We start from the raw sequence: 24,778 nt of genomic DNA on the forward strand, positions 1-24,778 counted from the left end.
GTTTTTAAACATAACAAACGATTTTCTAAAATTTCTAAAAATAGTTGAGAAGATTTTAAAGCAAAATGTTTCAATTTGGTAAGGTTGCAAAATAAAAACGAAATTTTGAGAAAAATACGTGCCAATTAAAAATATTTTCAGGAATTCAATAGTTTTAAATAGATGAAAAATATTTGAAAATTCCTTCCCAACTTCTAAAAGTTTTAAACATCTTTCAAAAGGGCTCTAGTTTTTCATAATGTTTCGTTAAAAATCTATATTAGGAAAAAAATTCTTTAAAATCTTCTAAATTCTTTTTGACAAGCCTGAAATATTTAAAAATCTTTTAAATTTTCTCAAGAATCTTATGAAAATTATATCTACATAAATTTTTAAACAAGGTGATAATACTTATTTTCTTATTCCCAATTCTCAGAATGTAATTTCAACATGGATTTATTATGGAACTTTGAAAAATAATTTTCAATTAATTTGAGTGTTGTTAAAGATAAAAATGTATTCTTTAATGCTCTTTCTTTAAGAGTAACATAAAAATTTTTAGCTTCGTTAAAAAGTCTAATTTATTTTAAAAATATCACATTTAAGAGCTCGCTTTTTCATTGTAATATAAAACAATATTATAGGATTTATCATATTCCTTGTTCATCATCTATAGATATAATAATTATATTCATTATATAGTAGCATTATATTTTAAAACGGCAGTATAAAAAAAATTAGTTCTTCATCACTATATTTAGAAGTGTTTGAATATCGGGGACTAACACAAAATAACGAAGAAATGAATAACAAAATCCTAAATTAGCAAAAAAAAAATTGCCGAATTATAAAATAAATGAATGATTAAATTTCCATAAATATTTCTATTCCTGCAATTTAAGTTTGACGAAATTTAAAATTTGCCGAAAATAATTAATGATTAATTAAATTGTTCGCCTTATTTATAATGATATTAATAGCTCATAAATTAATAATAAATTAACTATTTTCAGCAGTTCTAAATTTCGAGAATTGAAATATTTGTGGGAATTTAACAATCCGTTTATTTTTCAAATCGTTCTTGAAGTCTGTGAGTTTTAGTTTCGGATACTTTTAAATTCGAGATTTTATTTTTTGCCAATTAAAGATCTTGTCGTTATTTGAAATTTGGAAAATTTTATAATTTGATAATAATATATATTTTTGGCATTTTTTTTCATTCATTTGTGTATTCTTTATTTATTTTGTAATTATTTTTTATAAGTTCTGAATATCCATGCAATTTTTTTGTTTGAATTGTGTCAATTATGCCGCTTTTTCTTATATTAAAGAAAATAATACGTTGAAGGGATTTTAAAGATTTTAGGATATTTTGTTATTAATTTGCAGGAATTCAAATGAGCTGTATGACGTTTCAAGAGTTTTTAAAATATTTGAAATGTTTTAGGGCATTTCAAAATATTTCAAAGAATCTTAAACCGACTTTTACAATTTAAAAAGATTCCATGGGATTTTAAGGATTATCTGGTATTTTTAAGAATTTAAAGGAATTCTCAAAAGCCTTATGAAGTTTCAAGACATTTAGGGTATTTTAAACTATTCCAAATTTTTTGAACAGATCTTAATAATTTGAAGGGATTCCAAAGGATTAAAAAAATTCTCGTGTATTTTTTTTTATTTCAAGGAAGGCCAAAGAGATTTCAAAGGATTTGAAATATTTTAAGGAAATTAAAAATAATTCAAAGGATTAAAAATATTTTAAGGAAATTTAAAATATTCCAAGCAATTGTCAATTAGATTATCGAAAATAATTTAAAATTCGTTGGAATCTTTTAAAATACCCCAAAATATTTAAAATCCTTTGAAATCCGTTCAAATGATTGAAATCTATTTAAAATATCGTGGAATATTTTACGATACCCTAAAAATATTTCAAATCCCTTAAAAATTTTTAAAGCTCTTAAAAATTCCTAGAATTTATTTTAATCCTGCAAAATCCCTTTAAATTATTGAGATAAATTAAAAATGGATTGGAATGCTTTAAAATTCCATAAACTATTTAAAATTGACTGAAATCACTTAAAATTCCTTGCAATTTTTTTTAATTTCTTAAAAATGTCTTGAATTCTTTTAAAACACTTTAAAATATTTCAAAATCTTTCAAATCCCTTTTAATTACTGAAGTCAATTAAAAATGGATTAGAATCTCTTGAAATTCTTAAAATATTTCAAATTTAATGAAATCATTTAAAATTCCTTGCAATATTTTATAATACTCTACAATATTTAAAAATCTTACAAATCCTGTGAAATCATTTCAAGTTATTGAAATCTAATAAAAACATCTTGAAATATTTTAATATACCCTAAAATATTTAAAATCCCTTCAAATTACATAAATGTTTCGAAAATTTCTTTAATCTTCTTAAATATCCTGAAATATGTAAAATCGTTTGAAACTTGTTAAGGCTTTTAAAAATTCATTGACATTTTTTTAAATACTCTCAAATTTTTTAACTAGATTTCAATAATTTGAAGGGGATCCAAGGGATTTAAAAAATGCTCGTGTATTTTTTTTTAATTTGAAGGAATACCCAAGAGATTTCGAAGGATTTAAAATATTTTAAGGAAATTAAAAATATTTCAAACCATTTTCAATTGATTTAAGTAATTTAAAGGAATTATAAAAAACTTAATTTAGAGTATCTTTTAATATTTCAAAGAATTTTCAGGAGCTTTAAAAAATTTCAAAAGATTTTAGGGATTTGGAATATCTTAGGGAATTTTTAATAGGTTTCCATAATTTGAAGTTATTTCAAAGGATTTTAAAGATTTGAGGGTATTTAAAACAATTTCAATGAATTTTCAAAAGCCTTAAAAAGTTTCAAACGATTTTAAATATTTTAGGATATTTGAAAAGATTTCAAGGAATTACAATAAGCTTTGTAATGTTTCAAGATATTTTAATGCATTTAAAATATAATTTAGAGTATTTTAAAAGACTCCAAAATTTGTTTACAGATTTCAATAATTTAAAGGGATTAGAAGGGATTAAAAAAATTCTAATGTATTTTTATAAAATTTCAAGCAAGGCTTAAAAGATTTGAAATGATTTAAAATATTTTAAGAAAATTTTAAAAATTCCACACTATTTTGAATTGATTTAAGTAATTTTATGGGATTTAAAAAAATGTAATTTAGAGTATTTTTTTAAATATTTCAAACAATTATCAAGAGATTTGAAATTTTTTTTGAAATTTTCTAGCTAATTTGTTGTTTTCTTAACAGGATTTAAAAAAATAATTAGTCTTTCAATAGGTTTTAGTAATTTGAAGTGATTCCAAATGATTTTAAAAGTTTTCAGGGTATTTAAAAAATGTCAATGAATATTTAAAAGCCTTAAAAAGTTTCAAACGATTTTAAATATTTCAGGATATTTGAAAAGATTTTAAGGAATTTTTCATACATTTATGTAATTTGTAGCGATTTTAAAAGATTCCAAGGAATTTTAATATATTTAAATAATTTTAAGGGATTACAAAAGATATAAAAGATTTAAGAGTATTTTAAAAAATTCCAAGGTATTTAATAGACTTTAATCATTTTAATTGATTCCAAAGGATTTCCGGGCATTTTTAAAAATTCCAAGGAATTTTCAAGATTTTTAAAAAGTTTCAAGTGATTTCAAATATTTAAGAGTATATCAAAATATTTCACGATATTTTAAAAAGATTTCAATAACTTTAAAGGATTTCACAGGATTTGTAAGATTTTTAAATATTGTAGCCATTTATAATTGACTTCAGTAATTGAAAGGGATTTGAAATATTTTAAAGTATTTTAAAATTATTCAAGAAATTTATAGGAAATAAAAAAAATGCAAGGAATTTTAAGTGATTCCAGTCGATTTTAAATATTTTAAAAAGATTCCAAAATATTTATAATTTATCTCAATAACTTCAAGGGATTTTAAAGAATTACAAAAATCCTAGGAATTTTTAAGAGCTTTAAAAATTTTCAAGGGATTTGAAATATTTTTAGGGTATTGTAAAATATTCCAAAATATTTTAAATAGATTTCAATCATTTGAAGGGATTTCAAAGGATTTTAAATATTTGAAATATTTTGGGGTATTTGAAGAGATTCCAACGAATATTCAATCATTTGGAATATTTGCAAAGAGTTTTAAAACGTTCAGGGTAGTTTTTAAAATTCCAAGTAAATTTAAAGAGTTTTAAAAAGTTGTAATGGAGTTCAATAATTTGGAAGATATTGCAAATTATTTTATGGTATTTTTACAACTTCCAATGAATTTTCAAAAGCTTAAACAAATCTCAAGTAAATTCGAAGGGTTTCAAGGGATTTTAGAGAATTTAAAATATTTCTAAATAGGTCAAAGTATTTTCAAAGATTTTGAAGAATTTTTCAGATTTAAGGATATTTTAAAGGATTCCAAGGAATTTTCAATTAATTTTGATAATCTGAAGGGATTTAAAAGTATTTCAAAGATATCAGGGTATATTAGATTCCAAAAGAATTGAAAGATCTTAGAGCATTTCAAAAGACTATCAAGGAATTTATGTATAATAGACTAAAATCATTTCTAGTGATTCTAAAGGATTTTCGAGAATTTTTAAAATTCCAAGGAAATTTCAAGAGCCATAAAAAGTTTTAAGGGATTTCGTAAGATTTAAAAGGATTTTAAGGTACTTTAAAGCATTTGAAAGATTTTAGGATATTTTTAGAAATTGCAAGGAATTATCAAGAGCTTTATTAAGTTTCAAAACATTAAAAAAAAATGTAAGATTTTAGGGTATTTTGGAAAATTCCAATGAATTTTTAAGAGTTTTAAAAAGTTACAAAGGATTTCAAAAAGTATAAAAGGATTTTAAATATTTTAGGGTATTTTTAAAAATTCCAATGCATTTTAAAAAGCATTTTCAAGAGCAAATCTCAAAAGCATTAAAAAGTTTCAAGGTATTTCAAAAGATTTCAAAGGATTTGAAATATTTAAAAGATATAAAATGATTTCAAATATTTTAGGTTATTTTTAAAGATACTAAGGAATTTTTAATTGATTTTAGTAATTTAATGGGGTTTCAAAGAGTTTCAAAAATTTGAGTGTTTTTTTTTAAATCCTTACAAATATTTTAATGTATTTTAAAAGATTCTAAAGAATTTTTTATAGATTTCAATTATTTGAAAGTATTTTAAAGCATTCAAAAGATTTTAGGGTATTTTTTTAATTTAAAGAAATTATCAAGTACTTTATTAACGTTAAAGAGATTTTTTAGAATTTGAGATTTTCGGGTTTTTTTTTTTAATTCCAAGGAGTTTTCAAAAGCTTTAAAAATTTTCAAAGGACCACAAAGGATTTCAAAGGATTTTAAATATTATAAGGGATTTTAAATGATTTTAAAGATTTGATAATATTAAATTTTTTTTAAAGAATTCGCAAGAGCTTCATTAAGTTTCAAAAGGTCTCAAAAGGTTTCAAAGGATTTAAAATATTTTAAGGTATTTTAAAAGATTACAAATTATTTGGAATAGATTTTAATAATTTGAAGGCATTTTAAAGAATTTAAAAGTTTAAAGGGTATTTTTAAAATTTTGAAGAGCCTTATTAAGTTTCAAAAGAGAATTTCAAAGAAAATTTAAGACTAGGGTATTTTTTTAAATTCTAAGGAATTATAGAGCTTTAAAAAATTTCAAATTATTTCAAAGGATTTGAAATATTTTATGATATTTTAAAATATTCCAATTTATTTTCAATATATTTCAATAATTTGAAAGGATTTCACAGAATTTAAAAGAATTCAGGGTTCTAAAAAATTTCTTAGGGAATTTTCAACAATTTTCAAGGGATTTTCAATTCATGTCATAAGAGCATTAAAAAGTTTCAAGGGATTTCAAAAGATTTCAAAGGATTTGAAATATTTTAAGATATTTAAAAAAATTTCTAAGAATTCTCAAGAGCTTTATAAAGTTTCATTTATGGACATTTTAAAATATTCCAAACGATTTTTAACATATTTCAATATTTTGCGGATATTATAAAAATTTTCAAGGAATTTTCGAAAGCATTACAAAATTTCAAGAGATTTTAAATATTTTAGGATATTTTAAAATATGCCAAGAAACTTTTAATAGATTTCAATAATTTGAAGGTACTTTAAATAATTAAAGAAAATTTAGGGTATTTTAAAAAATTTTCAGGAATTCTCAAGAGCTTTATAAAGTTTCAAGAGATTTGAAAGGATAAAACTATTTATGGATATTTTAAAAGTTTCCACAAGATTTTTAACATATTTCAATATTTTGCAGATATTTTTTAAAATTTCAAGGGATTTTAAATATTTTAGGGTATATAAAAATATTCCACGATATTTTTAATATATTTCAATAATTTGAAGGGATTTCACAGGATTTGCAAGATTTTTAAATATTGTAAAGTACTTTAAAAGATTGCAAGAAATTCTTAAAATATTTCTTAACATTATCAAGGAATTTTAAGAATTTTAAGAGATTCCAAGACAGTTTTAATAGACTTCAGTCATTTAAAAGGATATCAAAAAGTTTGAAACATTTCAAGGGATTTAAAGTATTTTAGGATATTTTTAGAGACTTCAAGAAATTTTTAACAGATATCATTTGAAGAAATTTTACAGGATTTGAAATATTTTGAAATATTTGACAGTATTTTAAAAGATTTCAAACAATTTTTAAGAAATTAAAAAAAAATTCAAGGAATTTTAAGTGATTTCAGTAAATTTTAAAATTTTAAGGAATTTTAAAAGATTCCAGGCCATTTTTAATTTATTTCAGTAATTTAAAGTGATTTCAAAGAATTAAAAAATTTCAGGGAAGTTTAGAGTTTTACCAATATTTATTGGATTTCAAGTAATTTGAAATATTTTAGAGTATTGGGAATTACAGAAATCCGGACTACAAAGAACAGGTATAATTTTAAAAATGTATTTTAATTTGTGCATGTAAGTGTTTTAACGATTTTTGTTGTGGAGTTTAAAGTCTTTATTGGATACTAAAAATAAGTCTTTATCGGAACCAAAGGGGCGTAGATGAAATTTAAATTATCTAAAGTAAAAAAATATTTTTTTATAGAAATATTTTTCTAAAAAAAAAACAAAAACAAAACACTTATTGTTCTATTTATTGTGATTTTCAAAAGACAGTGAATTTATTTTTCTATTGTAAATTTTATAAATTTACAGACAAAAATCTTCCACTTTACCAAATTTTTAATTTTATATTTTAATTGTTAGGTGTGCATTTTATTGTAAAGAATTTAAAAAATTTTGAAGTTCGACGTATAAATAACAATTGAATACATATTATTCTTTAAAAAAATCAAGGAAGTTGAAGAAATATTTAGAAGTTTGGAAATAATTCAAACACAAAATTTAAAAGCTTTTTAAGACTTTTGAATGGCTTCAGAAGATTAAAAAACATAATTTGTCTAATTGGGCAGAATTAAAAAAATATAAAAAATTGGATTCATTTTAAAGGATGTTTAAAAGTTCAGAAATAATTTCGATAATAATAAAAAATGTGAAAAAAAAATGTAAAAAACATGAAGATGTTTCAAGAATTTCGAATAAGAATTGGAAGCATTTTCACGTTTTTTTAACCATTTAAAATATAAATAACTTAATTTTTAATTTAAGAAGTGTTCAGTTTATGGAAAAAAATGTAATTTTTCAATTTTTAATGTTAATGGCTTAAAATTGCTTTAAATAATATAATTTTGAATTTTTTAAAATGAATTGATTGATTCTTCAATTTAGACTTTAGAGGATTGCAAATGTTTTATATGTGTAAATTATTGAGCATTCGAATCAGATTTAAATACAAAATTATTGAATTAAAAAACTTTTAAACTTCAATTTTAAAAGTTTGAAACTTAAGAGTTCCACTAAGAGTTCCCAATTGTAAAATATTCCAAGAGATTTTTTAATAGATTTCAATCATTTGAAGGGATTTCAAAGGATTTTAAATATTTTAAAATATTTTCGGATATTTTAAAAGATTCCAAGAAATTCTTAAAAGATTACAAAAATTGCGAAGAGTTTTAAGACATTGCAGTGAATTTTTAATATTTTAAGGGACTTTATAAGATTTCCAACAATTTTTAATTGATTTTAGTAATTTAAAGGGGTTTCAAAGAATTAAAAAATTTTCAATAAATTTGTAAGAGCTTTAAAAATTTGCAAGGGATTGGAAGTATTTTAGGGTATTTTAAAAGATTTAAAGAAATTTTTTATTGATTTCAATCATTTGAAGGCATTTCATAGAATTTGAAAGATTTTGAAATATTTTAAGGAAATTTAAAAGATTGAAAACCATTTTTTATTGATTTCAGTAATTTAAAACGTTAAAAAAAATTAATTTAGAGTATTTCTAAAAAATCATTAGATTTCTTGTAATTTCACGGGATTTTATCGTGTTTTAATGGATTTCAAAGAATTTATCCACAAAAATAGAGGGATTTCTTTTTCACAACCTTTAAAAAATATCTTGGATTTCAATTTTTTTTAAGGATTTGAAATCAACTAAAAATGATATTAATTTAAAAACACCAAGAAAGATTAAATTTCTACTAAAAAGATTAATTTTCAAAATAATATGAGAATTTTCAACCAAAAAGATGAATTTTCAATCAAGAAGATAAATCAGGGTGGCCGTTTTAATCGAAGAAAAAAAATTCCCGGTCATTTCCCGGTTCGCAAACATTTTTCACAGCCAATGAAATTTAAACAATCAAAATATATTCTAAACATTCTTCCATATAAATTAATAAACAATAAAAAACAAATTAAATCATTCAAAGTGGAACACTTGAATTCCGAACTTTTAAAATTGAAGTTTAAAAGTTTTTAAATTCAAAAATTGTGTATTCAAATGCTCAAAAATGTACACGTACCAAATGGAAGGTAGCAAGCTTAAAATTTTTATTTCAAAATGTTGAGAAATCTAGACGTGGTTTTAAATATTTTCAAATACAAAATAATTTTTGAATTTTTGTTCAGAACTTTTAAATATATTTCCAAATTAATTGAATTTTTTCTATAACTTTTAGAAAATCCTGCAAATTAAAAAAATTTGAATTTATAAATAATAATACAACACTTATTATTTGTAAAAATATTAGAGTAATTTTAAGAGATATTAGAAGTTTAAAAAAATTCGGATTAAATTTAGAACCTGAAATAATTTGAAATACTTACAGCCGAATTAAAAATAAAATTTATATTTTTGCAGATTTCAAACAAAAAATTTAGAATTAAAAAAAATTATTTTTTACTTTGAAAAATTATTGTAACAGAAAGTTTAAGAATATTTTAAGAGATTACACAAATTATTAAAGAAGAACATGGAAGATTTTAAGGATTTTTTTTAACTTGCAGGATTTTCAAAAATTATAGGGAAATTTCGAATAATTTTAAAATATATTTAGAAGATCTGAAAAAATGTTAACACACTTTGTTTAAATTACTTGAAATAATTTCAAGTATTTAATTAATTTTGAATCTCTTGAAAACTTCTAAATATCTCTCAATTTTTTTTTACAAATAATAAGTGTTCAATTGTTATATATGCGTCAAAATTTTACAATTTCACTCATAAATTAAACCCTTTTTATTACTCATAAAAATTGTAACGCTAAAAGTTTAAAAGTTCTTCGAAAATCTAAAGATTCAAAGCTTTCTATGTAAAAAATTCAGTTTCAAATTGTTTTTTTTTAAATATTTGGTTTCAATTTACTCGTCTTAAATGAACAGTGAAATATTTTTCTAAATATTAAATAAATATCCTTTTTCTACATTAAGAAATTTTTAATTAAATGGGATAAAAATTAAATAATTTAGACTCACAATATTTTGCATTTAATAAAAACCTATAATTTTTATTATATTATTATGGATTTATTTTTAAGTTGAAAATAGTAAGTCGCACATTTACATTTTTTAATGGCTGAAAAAATTAATAGAAATAATATATTAATAAATTTATTTATTTATTAAATTTAATATAAAAAATAATATAAAGGAAGACCTGAAACTATGAATTAAAAATATATTATTTATAAGTCATGAAAATTTTTATTTAAAAATTTAATTATCTGGAATAAATTATATATTAATTTCAATTCTTATCAATCTTATATTGAAACAGTTACAATCTGGAAGTTCTCAAATTTTGAACGGATCTAGAATTGTTTGGTCAAATCAATTATTGTTCAGATTTGTATACTTAGAGTAGAGATCCATTTTAAAAATAATTAATTTATTTATAATTAGAGTTGAAAAAATAAAACTGCTTTTTATCGAAAAGTTTCAACTTCAAATCCTTTTAATTTTTAATTGTTCAAATCTTCAAAACTGAACTTTAATTATCTCAAAAATTGTTCAAATCGAGCTTGGGCAGATTTTTCTTCTCAAAATTCGTAAAATTCCCGGTTTCCCTGTCCGGCGGCCACCCTGTTTTTTATTAAAAAATCTTTGATTTTAAAAACTTCTAATTTTGGTGTTTTTAACCTTTAAAATTGCATTTTAAAATTCTTAAAATAAAATATATGCTTAAAAATTAAAAATCTAAAGTGGAAAATTTTGGACGTGGAAGATTTTCGAATTAAGCATTGTAAACTAAATGATATAATAATTTATAAAAATCACAATTTAACAAATTGTTTAAAAAACGGTTGAAATCAAAGTTGAATAACATTCTTATACTAAAATTTTTGTAAAATTCCCGGTAAAAAATCAATTTCTCTGACGTTTCCCAGTTTTCCCGGTTTCCCGGTCCAGCGGCCACCCTGATAAATTTTCTAAACAAAAATGTTCAGCACAAGAGTGGAATTTTTGCCATCAACAACAACAAAAACACATAATTTTCAAGAAAACCGTTGCATTTACAAACAAATAGTTGAACTTTCAAGCAAAAAGGCGACTTTTTAACACAATAGTTGAATTTTCAACCTAAAAAAACGAATCCTCAACAAAATAGTTAAATCCGTAACCAAAATATGAATTAATTTTCATTATTATTTTTTTTTTTTTCATTATTCATTTAATTTTCAACCAAACATTTCCATATTTAACCAAAAGAAGTAAATTTTCATACCAAAAAGACTAATTTCAACTACATTGTGGGATTTTCAAGCAATAAAAGTCGAATTTTCCATAAAAGTGTAATTTTCAAACAAAAAAGATAAATTTTCCTAAAAAAAAATGAATTCTCAACAAAAAAATAAATCATAATCAGGGAAAAGTCAGAATATTTTGAAAATCAAGTTTTGCGACCACTCTGCAATACTAGATAAAAAAATGGAAAATAAATTCGTTTTTCTCACCATAGAATTTAGCTCTGGACATTCTATCGTAGCAAATACTTTAGATTTCTTCAAATCCTCCCTGCTTGGTAATTTTGAATTTCCAGAAAGTAATTCTTGAACTGTTAATTTTTTCGTACTTTCCAGAAAATTATAAGTGTCCTTGATAGAATTTTTGATTTCGGTGATAGAAAAACCATCTGCACTTATTAAGCTCCAGGAATCGGGAATTCCAGATTTGTCTTTATTTTCATTCCCGGTTATTATTTGTGATTCTTCCCATTTTTTATCTATTACAGGAGATATTTTATTTCCTTTTATGATCAAATAATTATCTATCGTATTCGGGAAACTCAAGGGTAAATTTTTATCGACTCGAGGAGATTTTTTAACGAATTTTAAATGTTTTGAAGTCTTTTCATTTTTCTTTCTTTTCTTCTTTATAACTTCTGGGCTGAAGACTATTTCCAATTTTTCTGAAAGCGTATCTTTTTTTTGGATATTCTCGATTTCTGATTGCAGGTCTTCTAACTCTTGTTGAGAATTTTGGAGAACTTTAATCAATCTGAATTGCAAAGAATTATTTATTTTTATTTGATTTGACTTTATTTTTTATTATTTTAGATGAGAAATTTTGAATTTGAACCTTTGAATTTCAGGATCTTCTTGCGGAGCATATTTTAATTCCTCAGATGCTTTTTTTATTTCTTCTTCTAAATTTTTAGCATTTGATAAAGTTTCAAATTCAAGTCTCAAGGCATCAACTTCACGAGTAACTTTTTGAATTTCTGCATTATCTTCAAGTTCTGTGAATATTGACTTATTATCATTATTTTTTTCGAATAACTTTTTTTTTTTAAGTTTTTGAACGCCTAAATTCGAACTAAAATTAGATTCTTGAGAAAATTAAAACAGATTCAGATTAATCGAAAAAGACTAGAAAATTTAAATGTCTTTTTTATTATTTTACAGGATTTCACAAAATATTAGGTTTTGAAATGCTTTTAAATTTGATTTGAAACTTAATTTTAAAAACTAAAAATTTTCTTATACTTTCCCAAGAATTTTAAGAAAATGTGCTCTCTTCATAACTTTCAAAATTCTTTAAAAGATTTCAAATTTTTTGTTTAAAATCATTAGCTTTAAAATTCTTTTTTAATATTTTCTTTTTTTTTTTTTAATTTTCTAATCTTAAAAAATTCAAATTTTACTTTAAAATCTTTTACACTTTTGAAATTATAGGAAATAATTTGAAATCTTCTCAAACAATTAATTTTTTTTTAATAAAAAAGAATTAAAAATTTTACCATGGATCCACAGCATTAGAATCTTTTCAGAATCTTTTTCAATCTATTCAGAACTTCTAAATATCTTTTAAAATTTTTCTAATTTTTTCTAAAACATTTTTAAAAATTCGGCAAACTTAAACAAATCTTTAAATTCGTTTTTAAACTCTTTTAAATTTTCTACAAAACTCAATTTTTCAAAACAAAAAAACTATTTTCAATTTCTCAGGAATTTTAAGAAAATGTATTTAAACTCTTGAAAACTTTCAAAATTCTTTAAAAAATTATAGTTCTTGTTTGAAATCTTAAAGAATCTACATTCTGCTTGAAAGTTTGTTAAATCTTTTTAAATTTACAAGTATTTTGAAATCGTTTACAAAATTTTTTAATATCTTTTAAACTTGTTATAATTATATTCAAAATTTTTGTTAGAAAATGATTTTTAAATTTCAAAATAAAAAATCATTTGAAACCTAAATCATTCAAAATTTTCCTAAAAATTTAAAAAGCAAATTAATCTTCTAAACAAAAAGAAAAAGCTAGCAGATTGTTTCAGAAGTTTTAAACAGATTTTAAAAAATTAATAATTTGAAAATTTCGAAAAAATCATCCTTTTAAGAATTTTGAAAGGTTTTAAGGGAATTCAGGAAAAATTAGAATAATTTTAAAAGTTATTTAAAAATTTGATAAGTTTTAAAAAGATTCAACAAAATTTTGAATTTGACCATTTTAAACAATTTTGAGAAAACAGATTTTTTAAAATTTTGAAAAAAATCCTTTTAATAATTTTAAAAGATTTTAAGAGAATTCAGAAGAAATTAGAATTTTTAGTTTGAAAATTTGAAACAATTCCGAAAAAAGCGTATTTTTGAAAAAGTTAGAAAAATAAAAAATGATTTTTTATTTTTAAAACTTAATTTTAATCGAATATTTAAAAAGATTTCAAAACATTTACCAAGATTTTCAAAATTGACAAAAAAGAACCTGAAAGATTTTAAGGCAATTTATTTAATTTTGCAAAATTTTATAAACATTTTTAGGACTAATTCGGGTCAATTTAAAGAATATTAAGGCATGTTATAAGTTTTAAGATTAGAAATATTTTAAAAATTACATTTAAAATTTTTTTTTTCTAGAATCATAGGAAAAATGATATTCATATCACTTTAGACAAAAACTTATAATATTTATTTCATTATTTTCAGATCTCAGAATATCATTTTGGTCCGAATTTCATTGTTCAAAAAGTTTTAAGGAATAAATAGTTACTCGAAATTTTTATTTTGTATCAATAAAGTCGTAAATACAACTATTATTTAATTAAATTCAAAATACCCTTTTCAATTGTGTTCACATTTTCTTTATAAAAATCACAATCACATGCAGGCGGTTTTTTTACTCTTGGATAATTAATCAAAAAATTTCCAAAATCGTGTTCCCTCGAAAATTTCCAAACCGTGTCGCAAAAATCATTTTCCAAGTTGTACATCTGGTCTCTAACTTTTTCCTGTAGAAATTATATACATTTTTCAACCCCAAAGATAAATTTCCAACACAAAATATGAAATTTTTTATTTAAAAGACGAATTTCCGATGAAATATATACATTTTTATACAAATAGTTTAATTTTCAACCAGAAATTATAACTTTCTAACAAAATACTTGAACTTTCAACCAAATAGTCGAATTTTGAAACAAAAAAGAATAAACGTCAATAAAAAATAGTTTAATTTTTAAAAATGCAACTAAAAATATAACAGTTGATGTTTCGACAACAAATAAAACGTTTTTTTTAACAAAATCATTAAACAGATAATTGACTTTTCATCCTAACAAAATGAATTCTCAACTAAAACAACGAATTTTTTACCGAAAAGATTAATTTTCTACCAAAAAATAAGAATTTTCTACAAAATATATGAATTTTCAAAAAATATTTTAATACTCAACAAAAAATGTAATTTTTTAACGAAATAGTAGAATTAAAAAAAACACACTTTTTAGTCGAAAAAGGAAACCAAATTTCAATCAAGTTGTTGAATCTTCAAGCAAATAATACGAATTTTCAACAAAAAAGTAGAGTTTTTCAGCTAAAAAAGACGAATTTTCAGCAAAACAGAATTATCAAATAAAAAAATTTCGAGTAAAAAAAAAACAACAAAATTTCAACCAAAGTTTGAAATTTTTAAGCCAAAAAGACAAATTTTCAGAGAAAAAACAACTTTTTAGTTAAGAAACAAAATGAATTTCGATAAAATAGTTGAATTTTCAAGCAAAATAGAAAAATTTTCAACAAAAAAGTAGAATTTAATAAACAAAATACTTATTAGTCAAGAAAGGATAGAAATTTCAATCAAATTGTTAAATTTTTAAGCAAAAAAAGGCTAATTTTCATTTTAAAAAAAAAACAGTTAAATTTTTAAGCAATTAGTATGATTTTTTTAATTGTAGAAATAGTTCAATTTTATTATTGGGTTCTATTAATTAAGTTCGCATTTAGGTTGAAAACGGGAAAAAGGGGAAAGACTTCGAAGCATGCGATAAATAAATAGACATTTTTATAATTTATAGACAAATAAATAAAATTTTAATTACAAATTGAAGTTCATTTTTGACATTTTTAAAATATTGAGTTATAAAGCTGGAAACTTCTCAAAAGTAATGGGTATCCTGAAAAATGTTATGACACTATTTTCAAATTAAATTGACTATTCTTTAATTTGTGAAAGTAACTTTATTAAACGATAGAAGAATTTAAAATTAAATCCTAGTTGAGTTTTTAACTAAAAAGATGAATTTTATACCAAAAACGGAATAGTTAAATTTTAGATTACAAAAATTAATTTTCAACCAAAGTAAAACGAATTTTCAATAAGATAATTAAATGGTCCCAAAAATTTTAAAAAGTAGAATAAACTTATGAATTTTCAACTGGATAGTTGAATTTTAAACCAAAAAGACGAATTTTTAACAAATAAAATTAATTATCGACCAAAAAAATACGAATTAAAAAAAAATACATGAATTTTCAAAAAAATCAATTTTCAATATAATAGTGTAATTTTCATATGAAAAATATCAATTTTCAAGCAAATAAGAAATAGTTTAATTTCCAGTAAAAAAAATTAAATTGCAATCTGATGAATTTACAACAAAGAATATGAATTTTCAACCAAAAAAGACAATTTTCAATCAAATAGTAGAATTTTCAATAAAAAATATTTTTAACAATCGTTTAAGTTTTAAAATAATAAAGTTCGATAAAAAGGTTGAATTTGCAAGCAAAAAAGCATTCTTTTAACAAAACAGTAGAATTGAATAAACAAAATACTTTTTAGTCAAGAAAGGATAGAAATTTCAATCAAATTGCTAAATTTTCAAACAAAAAAGGAAATTTTTTTTAGTTCTTTTAAATAATTGTTCTTAAATTTTCAACCATCTGTCAAATTAATTGCATATTTTTTAATTCGTGAAAGCAATTTTATTAAATGATAGATGAATTTTTAATTAAATCCATACGATTAAAAAAATTAATTTTAAACCAAAATAAAACTAATTTTCAATAAGATAATTAAATGTTCCAAAAAAAGTAAAATAAAATTATGAATGTTCAACAGCGATAGTTCAATTTTAAACCAAAAAGAAGAATTTTCAACAATCAAGATTAATTATCGATCAAAAAAATAAAAATTTTCAAAAAATTACATGATTTTTCAACCAAATAGTTAAATCTTCAACTTAAAAAAATAAATTTTCAATCAAATAGTGGAATTTTCAACTAAAAAATATCAATTTTCGAGCAAAAAAGAAATAGTTAAATTTCCAGTTAAAAAATTAATGTTCAATCTGATGAATTTATAACAAAGAAGGTTAATTTTCAACCAAAAACGACGCATTTCCGATAAAATACACGATTTTTTATCCAAATAGTTGAAATTTCAACTGAAACAAGATCGATGTTCATTTAGATAGTCGAATTTTACACTAAAAAAGTAAAATTTTACCAAATGTTTAAGTTTTGAAACAAATTGTTTAATTTTCAATTAAATACTTCAATTTTTCACAAAAATTCGACCAATAAAATATATAAATTTTCAACTAAAAAAAGATATATTTTCAACCAAAAATTGAATAGCTAAAAAAATTAATTTTTAACAGAAAAAAAGACATTTTAACAAGATAATTAAATATTCCACCAAAGTGATAAATTTTCTACCAAAATATATGAATTTCAAGAAAAAAAGATAAATCTTAAACCAAAAATTGAATAATTAAATTTTCAGTAAAAAAATTATTTTAAATCAAAGAGACGAATTTTCCACTTAAATTATAGAATATTCGACTGGATTAGTTAGATTTACTGTTAGAAAAAATAATTTTGATCCAAGAAGATTAATTATATTCCAAAAAGACGAATTTTCAACAAATTACACGAATTTTTACTGAAAATTTTTTTTTTCAACCAAAAATTGAATAAGTACATTCTCAGCTAAAAAATCATTATTAAACCAAAGAAATGAATTTTCATCTGATTTTAAAAATTAATTTGAAACAAAAAAAGCGAATTTTCAAGAAAATAGTTACAACCAGTAATATAAAGCTATTCATTTATAAATTTAAAATATTATTATTTAATTTTATATCGAAATTTAAGCATGCGAAAAAATACATACCAATTGCTGTTTTTCTGCTTTCAAGATTTTCTGCTTCTCTTGATTTGATTCATTGTAAAATTGTATCAAATGTTTTTGAACTTGTTTTTCGACGTATTTTGCAGCAAATTCTTCTGTGCGATTTTTTAATAATTTTTCTTTCAAGTCTGTTATGAATAGATTTCCAGATTTTCCTCCTAAGATTATTTAATTAGGTTAAAAAAAAATTAGTGCGAGAAATAAAAATGTTTTTAGCCAAATATAATAAACGCGAAACAAGTTTTTATTATTGAAATTAATTTGCGACATAATGATACTCAATTTCTCATTTAACTGAACGATAAAATAACATTTTATTTTACCTTCAGTCATAATAATTATACACGATTATAAATTATCAATAATATTTCGATTGTTTCTACAGTATTTTTATAGCTTTATAACAATAAAAATAACATGTCTGCAAAAACTTATTTACTGTTTACCACGGAGTGGTTCTCCTTGCTGTTTACTTCCGGTACTTCCGGTATTGCAGCGCTACCTGGCAGAGAATTCTGAAACTAAAATAATGAGGTTATGTTGAGAATAAACAAACGAAACAAACCAACAAGCAACAAAACTAAATAATTATCAGCTAAAAACGACAGACAGAGAACAATAAAAAATATCAGTGATGAATTCAAATGGGATAAGATTAATGAAAAAACCGTAAGTACAATTATAATTAGATCTATATTTTTCCCTCCTAAATTCTCAAGATGATTGTTACTACAAATCTAATAAACATTTTCGTAATTGTGCATTTCTTGATGTTTTAGATACAACTTTTTTCCGTTGTTTTTATATTTTATCAGTTCTAAAATAGAAATTTATTTTAAAATAGCTTCACAGAGTGATCGCAGGTCTAGAAAAACCGGAAATCAGGGAAAAGTCTCGGAATTTTATTGTTTAGGGAAAGTCCGGGATTGTGAAAAAAGATTGCAAAACTCAATCAGTTTCTATCAAATGTTTTAAAAATATTGTAAGATTAAAATTTTGGTCTTTAGATGTCAATGGTCAGGGAAAATAAAAAAATTGGTCATGGAAATGTCAGGAAATTTCGAAAATAAAATTGGAATATTTACGAAAAAGTTGAAATTTCAACCCGATAATATAATTTTTTACCAAAAAATAAATTTCCTACCATATTGTTGAGTTTTTAAAGAAGAAGATAATTCTGAACCCAATATTTAAATTTTCTATCAAATCTTTGAATTTTCAACTTGTTTTGGAAACACACTTTTAACCAAAAATATGAATTTTAAACAAATAAAAAAATAATTTTTAACCATTTTTAAATGTTTGACTTATAAGGATATATTTTCAATCAAAAATGGAGTGGAATAGTTGGGTTTTTAGATTTAAAAATTCATTGTTTACACAAAAACAGAACATTTTTGGAGCCAAAAAGATAAATTATTTACAAAACAGTTGAATTTTTTAATCCAAAATATTTTTTTTAACAAGAAAGTTTATTTTCTTCTAAATAGCTACATTTTCAAATAAATAGTTTAATTTTTAACCAAATAATGGATGTTTCTACCAAAATTTTTGAATTTTTATCCAAAAAAAATTAATTTTTAGCTAAAAAAAAATAATTTTCTAAAAAATTTTAATTTTAAATCAAACCTGTGAATTTTTAACGAAACAAAAATTATTTCTAACCAATTTTGTTAATTTGATACTAATAAGGATACATTTTCAATAAAAAATGTAATGGAATAGTTGTGTTTAAAATGAAAAAGTAATTTTTTACACATAAAAAAATGTTGGAACCAGAAAGAGGAATTATCTACAATAAAGTTGAATTTTCAAATCCAAAATATGCTTTTTCAACAAGAAAGTTAATTTTCTACTAAACAGCTAAATATTCTAATAAATATTTTATTTTTTTACCAAATAATGCATTTTCCTACCAAAATATTTGTATTTTTAACAAAAAAAATAATTTTCAGCAAAAAAGATCATTTTCAATCAATTAGTTTAATTTTCTATCAAATTTAAATTTAATTTTTAAACCAAACATTTGAATTTTTAACGAAAGAAATTATTTTTAACAAAATTTGTTAATTTGTAACTATTTAGGATATCTTTTCATTAAAAATGTAATGGAATAGTTTTGTTATTAGATTTAAAAAAAGTGATTTTTTACAAAAAAAAACGAATTTTGTAGCTAAAAAGAGGAATTATCTACGAAACATTTAAATTTTCTAATCTCAAATATTATTTTTCCACAAAAAAGTTAACTTCCTGCCGAAAAGTTCAATTATTAACCAAATAGTGGAATTTTCTACCTAGGTAGCTAAATTTTTAAACAAAACATTAATTTTCAAACAAAAAAATAATTTTCATCCAAATAGGTACATTTTCTATCAATTTGTTGAATTTACAACTTATAAAGGATAAATTTTACACCCAAACATGAATTTTAAAAGAACAAAAATCGTTCTTAAACAATTTTGTGTATTTGTAACTAATAAGGATACATTTTCAATAATAAATGTAATGGAATAGTTGAGTTTTGAGATATAAAAGTAATTTTTTAAACACAAAAAAAACGAATTTTGGGACCAAAAAGAGGAATTATTTACAAAACAGTTGAATTTTTAAATCTAAAATATTCTTTTTCGACAAAAAAGTTAATTTTCTGTCGAATAGTTAAATTTCCAAATAAATAGTTTAATATTTAACCAAGTAGTGGAATTTTCTACCCAAGTAGTTACATTTTTAACCAAAAAATTAATTTTCAAACATAAAAATAATTTTCATCCAAATAGGTACATTTTCTATCAATTTGTTGAATTTACAACTTATAAAGGATAAATTTTAAACCAAGCATATGAATTTTAAGCGAAAAAAAAATAATTTTGAACCAAATTTGTTAATTTTTAATTTATAAGGATACAGTTCAATGTCCATATCAAAATATGTTGTTGGATCAAGAAATTTTATTTTCTGGATCCAAAATAGTTGAATTTTCAAACCGAAGATATAAATTTTCAACAAAATAGGTAATTTTCAACCGAATTGTTTAATTTTCTGAGAAATTGTTGAATTTTCAATTTATAGAAGGTAAATTCTTAACCAAAAATATCAATTTTCAACAAAAAAGATCATTTTCAACCAAATATTTAAATTTTCTATCAAATTGTTGAATGTTCAACATGTAAATGATGAATATTTAAATGTGCCACAAAGCGTTTGAATATTCAACTTATAAAGAATTTTAGATTAAAAATTAATTTTTAACAAACAAAAAAAACTATTCTTAAAGTCAAAAAGAATAATCATCTACAAAACAGTTAAATTGTCAAACCCAAAATATGATTTTTCAACAAAAAAGTTAATTTTCTGTCGCATAGTTGAATTTTCAAATAAATAATTTAATTTAATTGAATTTTTCATATTTCTAAGTAAAAATTCATCTTTTTTGGTAGAAGCTTAAATTAATTGGTTAAAGATTTAACCACTTTGTTAAGAAATCAATTCTTTAAATGAAAATTCGTTTTTTTTTTTTCGTTAAAAATTAATTTCTTTTTAATTGAAAATTTAACTATTGCAGTTGAAGATTCATAATTTTTGTTGAAAGGCCATCTCGTTGGTTGAAAGCTCTACTACTTTTTTTGAAAACAAAAATGTGAAAAAATTAATTTTTAATTAAAAGTATAACTATTCTATTTTTTGTTAAAATTTGATTTTATTGGTATTCTTGGTTGAATTTTGTTGTTAAAAGTTGAAATACTTTATTAAAAATTCATTTTCTTGATTGCAGATTCTTCATTTTAGTTGAAAATGTATCTGTTTGAATGAAAACTAAATTATTTTTTGTAGATTCGTACTTTTGATAGAAAATTCCACTATTTTGGTAAAAAATGAACTTTTTGTCGAAAATTTATATGTTGGCGTTAAAAATTCAATTAAAATCTTACCTAGTTGAAAATTCAACTATTTTTGGAAAATTCGTCATTTTTGTTTAAAAATTCATATGTTTTAGTACAAACTTCATGCTTTATTTTGGGTCAATCTCTTCGATTGAAAATTAATTTTTTTAACTGAATATTTAACTATTCCAGTTGAAGATTTATCATTTTGGTTCAAAATTCATCTTCTTGGTTGAAAGTAGAATTATTTTGTTAAAAATCTATATTTTTAAATTAAAAATTCAACTACTAAGGAAAAGTTGAACTCATTTATTTTAAAAAAAATTTGTTGGTGCTAAATGTCCATCTCTGGTTAAAAATTAAACTATTTTGTTCAAACTCTTGTTATCTAAAATTAACTTTTTACATTAAAATGTAATTCATTCATTTTTGGTTGCAAATTGATATTTTTAGTTAAAAATTCGTCTTTTTGGCAGAAAAATAATCTTCCTAGTTTTAAGTTTCATCTTTTTTCTTTAAAAATGTAACTGCTTGGTTGAAAATTCATGTTTTCGGATTGAAAATTAAAATGTTTTACACAAAATTCGTTTACCTGATTTGAAAGTTCATAAGTTTAGTTGAAAATTTGATTATTTTATGGAAAATTCTTTTTTTTTCTTGTTGAAAATTCGCTTTCTTAATTTTAAATTTCGTATTTTTGATTTTTAAATTAATCTCTTTTGTTTGAACTATCAATTATTACATTTTCTGTTAATAATGCATATTTGTAAGTTGAAGATTCAACTATTTGGTTAAAAATTAAATTATTTGGTTAAAAAGGCATATTTTTCGGTGGAAAATTCAACTGTCTTGTTGATAGAAAAGTAATCTTTTTTGGTTGAAATAAATAAGTTTTTTAATTTTAATCTGGAATTGTTTATTTTTGACAATAAAGTTTTGCGACCACTCTATTTTGAAAGAAATGAAGTATTTTTGTTCAATTCGGTGCTTGCTGTTTTCATTAATTAAATCTAAAATGATAAAATCCGGATTTTTTCTTTTCAGAAATCCTTATCCTCAAGGAATGAGGTGTCAAAAATGTTTAGAAATGGGACATTGGAGTTACGAATGCAAAGGAAAACGAAAATATGTTCACAGATCGTCCAGAACTACTCAGCTTAAAAAATCTTTACAAAAAAAGAATGAGGTCCCTCCGTAAGTATCCAAGTAGTTAAAAAAAATTAATTTTGTATATTAATCACCGTGAACACTGAACCGGATTTTTTTTACCAGAAAAACCCGGGAAATGACATTGAATTTATTTTTTAACCGGAAATTCTAAAAATTTTTAGAAACCAAATCTATCCTTTTAATTTTTACTAAAAAATTTTCTATTTCAGGTCCTCATTTTTATTTGTTCATTTTTTATTTAAATAATTTTGAAACGCAGTCTTAACGAATTAATAAATTAATTAAAGAATTGTTTATATAAATCACTTTAAGTTAAAATAAATGTAAATATAAATTAATTCATGTTTTTAATAACAGAACAGAACCATTTCAATTTGAAATTTTGAAATATTCAGCAAGATTTGACTGTTCATTTAATTTTCACTTAAAAAAAAATTAATTTATAAGTTAAAGTGTTGAATTTTGATGTATAAATAACAATTGAACAATTCATTTTAAACGACTTAAAATAAAAATAATTCGACTTGAAAGGATTTGTGTATAGAAAAATGTTTAAATTTCAAGTTTCTAATTTTAAATAAAGGGAAAAAAATTTGGTAGTTAATTTTTTCCGGATTGGACTAGTAACTTTTTTGTTTTTTACATTTTTGTTGAGTTGAAGGCGGATAGCTTTGTTATTTACACTAAATTTTATTGAGTTTGAAACCATAAAATTTATTTTTTTATCGAGTTGGATAAGACAAAATTTTAGTTTTTAATATTTTAATATTTCAAAAAAGGATATTTTTAAATTTTTTGTTAAGTTTGGTGGGAAGAACTTTTTGTTTTAAATTTTTTCTGAACTGGTAGACACCCTTCTTTATTTTTATGATTTCTATTCTTATCTATATTATTTAATCTAAGCGTTAAATTTGGTATATCAAAAATAATTTTTTTTAGTTGAAATTAATCTTCTAGTTTAAAAAATAATCATTCAAGTTTAAAATACAAAATTCTAGTCAGAGATTCATAATTTTAGTCAAAAATTCATCTGCTTGGTTAAAAATTTAAATATTGCCTTCAAAATTATGTACTTTTTTTTGTTGAAAATTATTATTTTTAACTGCAAATGTAACTATTGCAATTGAATATTCCAGCAGTATAATTGCAAAATGCACCTCTTTGGTTGAACAATAATTTTTTCAACTGGAAATTTAACGATTTAATTTTTGGTTGACAATTGTTTTTTTTTATTTTTGGTTGAAAATTTATGTATTTTGACAATTCATATTTTTTTAAATTTATATGGTTCAAAATTATTTTTTTTTCTCTGCCAGTTTAACTATTTCATTTTCTGTTTTAAATATGTCTTTTTTAGTTAAAAATTCAACTATCTGGTTGAGAATTTATGTCAGTTATTTAAAAATCATCTTTTCGGTAGGAAATTAATCTTTTTGTTTAACAAATCATCTTTTTTTTTCTCGAAAATTCAAATATTCTAGTTTAATATTCATCATTTTAGTTTAAAATTCTTCTTTTTGGTTTAAAATCAAACTGTTTAGTTAAAAGATCATCTTTTTTACTTCAAAATTCAACTCTTTGGTTGAAAATTAATCTTTTTTAGTTGAAAATCCAACTATTTGGTTGAGAATTCATAGATTTTGTTAAAACATCGTATTTTTTTGGCGTGAAATTAATCTTTTCGGTCGAAAATTTAGATAATTCGTTAAAAATTAATCTATCTTGTTCAAAAGTCAACATTTTTATTGAAAAGTTAGGAACTAAGCGTTTTTAATTGAATTTCATATAGTACTTAAATTAATTTTACTTAAATATGCACTAAATTTTAACAACAAGAAGATAAAATAAAAATTAGTTTGAATTCTTATTCAAATTCGTGGACTTTAGAGACTGAAAAACAATATTTTTTATAATAAACTCGCGAAACGTAAAACCTAAAAAAACCTGGAAGTGTCAAAGAATTTTTTTACAGGATTTGAGTAGACAGCCTGAATTATGACAAAAGATTGACATTAAACTTTTTCTGGTGGAAATTTTGGCATAACTCATCGAATAGCTCAGGAAACTTCGAAAAACGAAGCTAAATAGTGTAATTAAAGTTTAATAATTTAAAAAAAAACCTGGTAAATTACTGTCGGATTTCCAATTGAATTTAAAGAGGAGAAAACTTTTTTTAATGCAATAAAATTAAATAAGACATATTTGGACCTCTAAAATTACTGCATAAAGTTCATGACCTGAAACTTTTTTTTCAATAAGCTATACTGTATTTCACTGTATTTCAATAATCGACTGAGATTTTTTAAGATTCTAGAGTACTTTTAAAAAAATTATAAGAAATTTTTAAAAACTTTTTTAAGGTTTCAAGGGATTTTAAGGGACTTACATTATTTTAGGGACTTTTAAAAGATTCCAAGGAT

The 24,778-nt window shown here is 21.9% G+C and overlaps 2 protein-coding genes across 2 annotated transcripts in view; one reads left to right on the forward strand and one right to left on the reverse strand.

The window, feature by feature from the left end:
• Positions 1-17,751, reverse strand: part of LOC117181366 (triadin-like) — an 18,908-nt gene extending 1,157 nt beyond the window's left edge. Inside the window, exons 1-5 of the mRNA XM_033373957.1 lie at positions 17,631-17,751; positions 17,290-17,465; positions 13,951-14,122; positions 11,976-12,135; positions 11,351-11,894 (exon numbers count right to left, since the gene is read on the reverse strand). Coding sequence (XP_033229848.1) covers positions 11,351-11,894; positions 11,976-12,135; positions 13,951-14,122; positions 17,290-17,465; positions 17,631-17,640 — 1,062 coding nt within the window. The 5' untranslated portion in view covers positions 17,641-17,751. The remainder of the gene's footprint in view (positions 1-11,350; positions 11,895-11,975; positions 12,136-13,950; positions 14,123-17,289; positions 17,466-17,630) is intronic.
• Positions 17,752-17,802: 51 nt separating this feature from the next.
• Positions 17,803-24,778, forward strand: part of LOC117181374 (zinc finger CCHC domain-containing protein 10) — a 34,260-nt gene continuing 27,284 nt past the window's right edge. The window contains exons 1-2 of the mRNA XM_033373967.1: positions 17,803-17,976; positions 22,233-22,382. Coding sequence (XP_033229858.1) covers positions 17,942-17,976; positions 22,233-22,382 — 185 coding nt within the window. The 5' untranslated portion in view covers positions 17,803-17,941. The remainder of the gene's footprint in view (positions 17,977-22,232; positions 22,383-24,778) is intronic.

Source organism: Belonocnema kinseyi, chromosome 10 (assembly GCF_010883055.1).
Source record: "Belonocnema kinseyi isolate 2016_QV_RU_SX_M_011 chromosome 10, B_treatae_v1, whole genome shotgun sequence".
NCBI lineage: Eukaryota > Metazoa > Arthropoda > Insecta > Hymenoptera > Cynipidae > Belonocnema > Belonocnema kinseyi.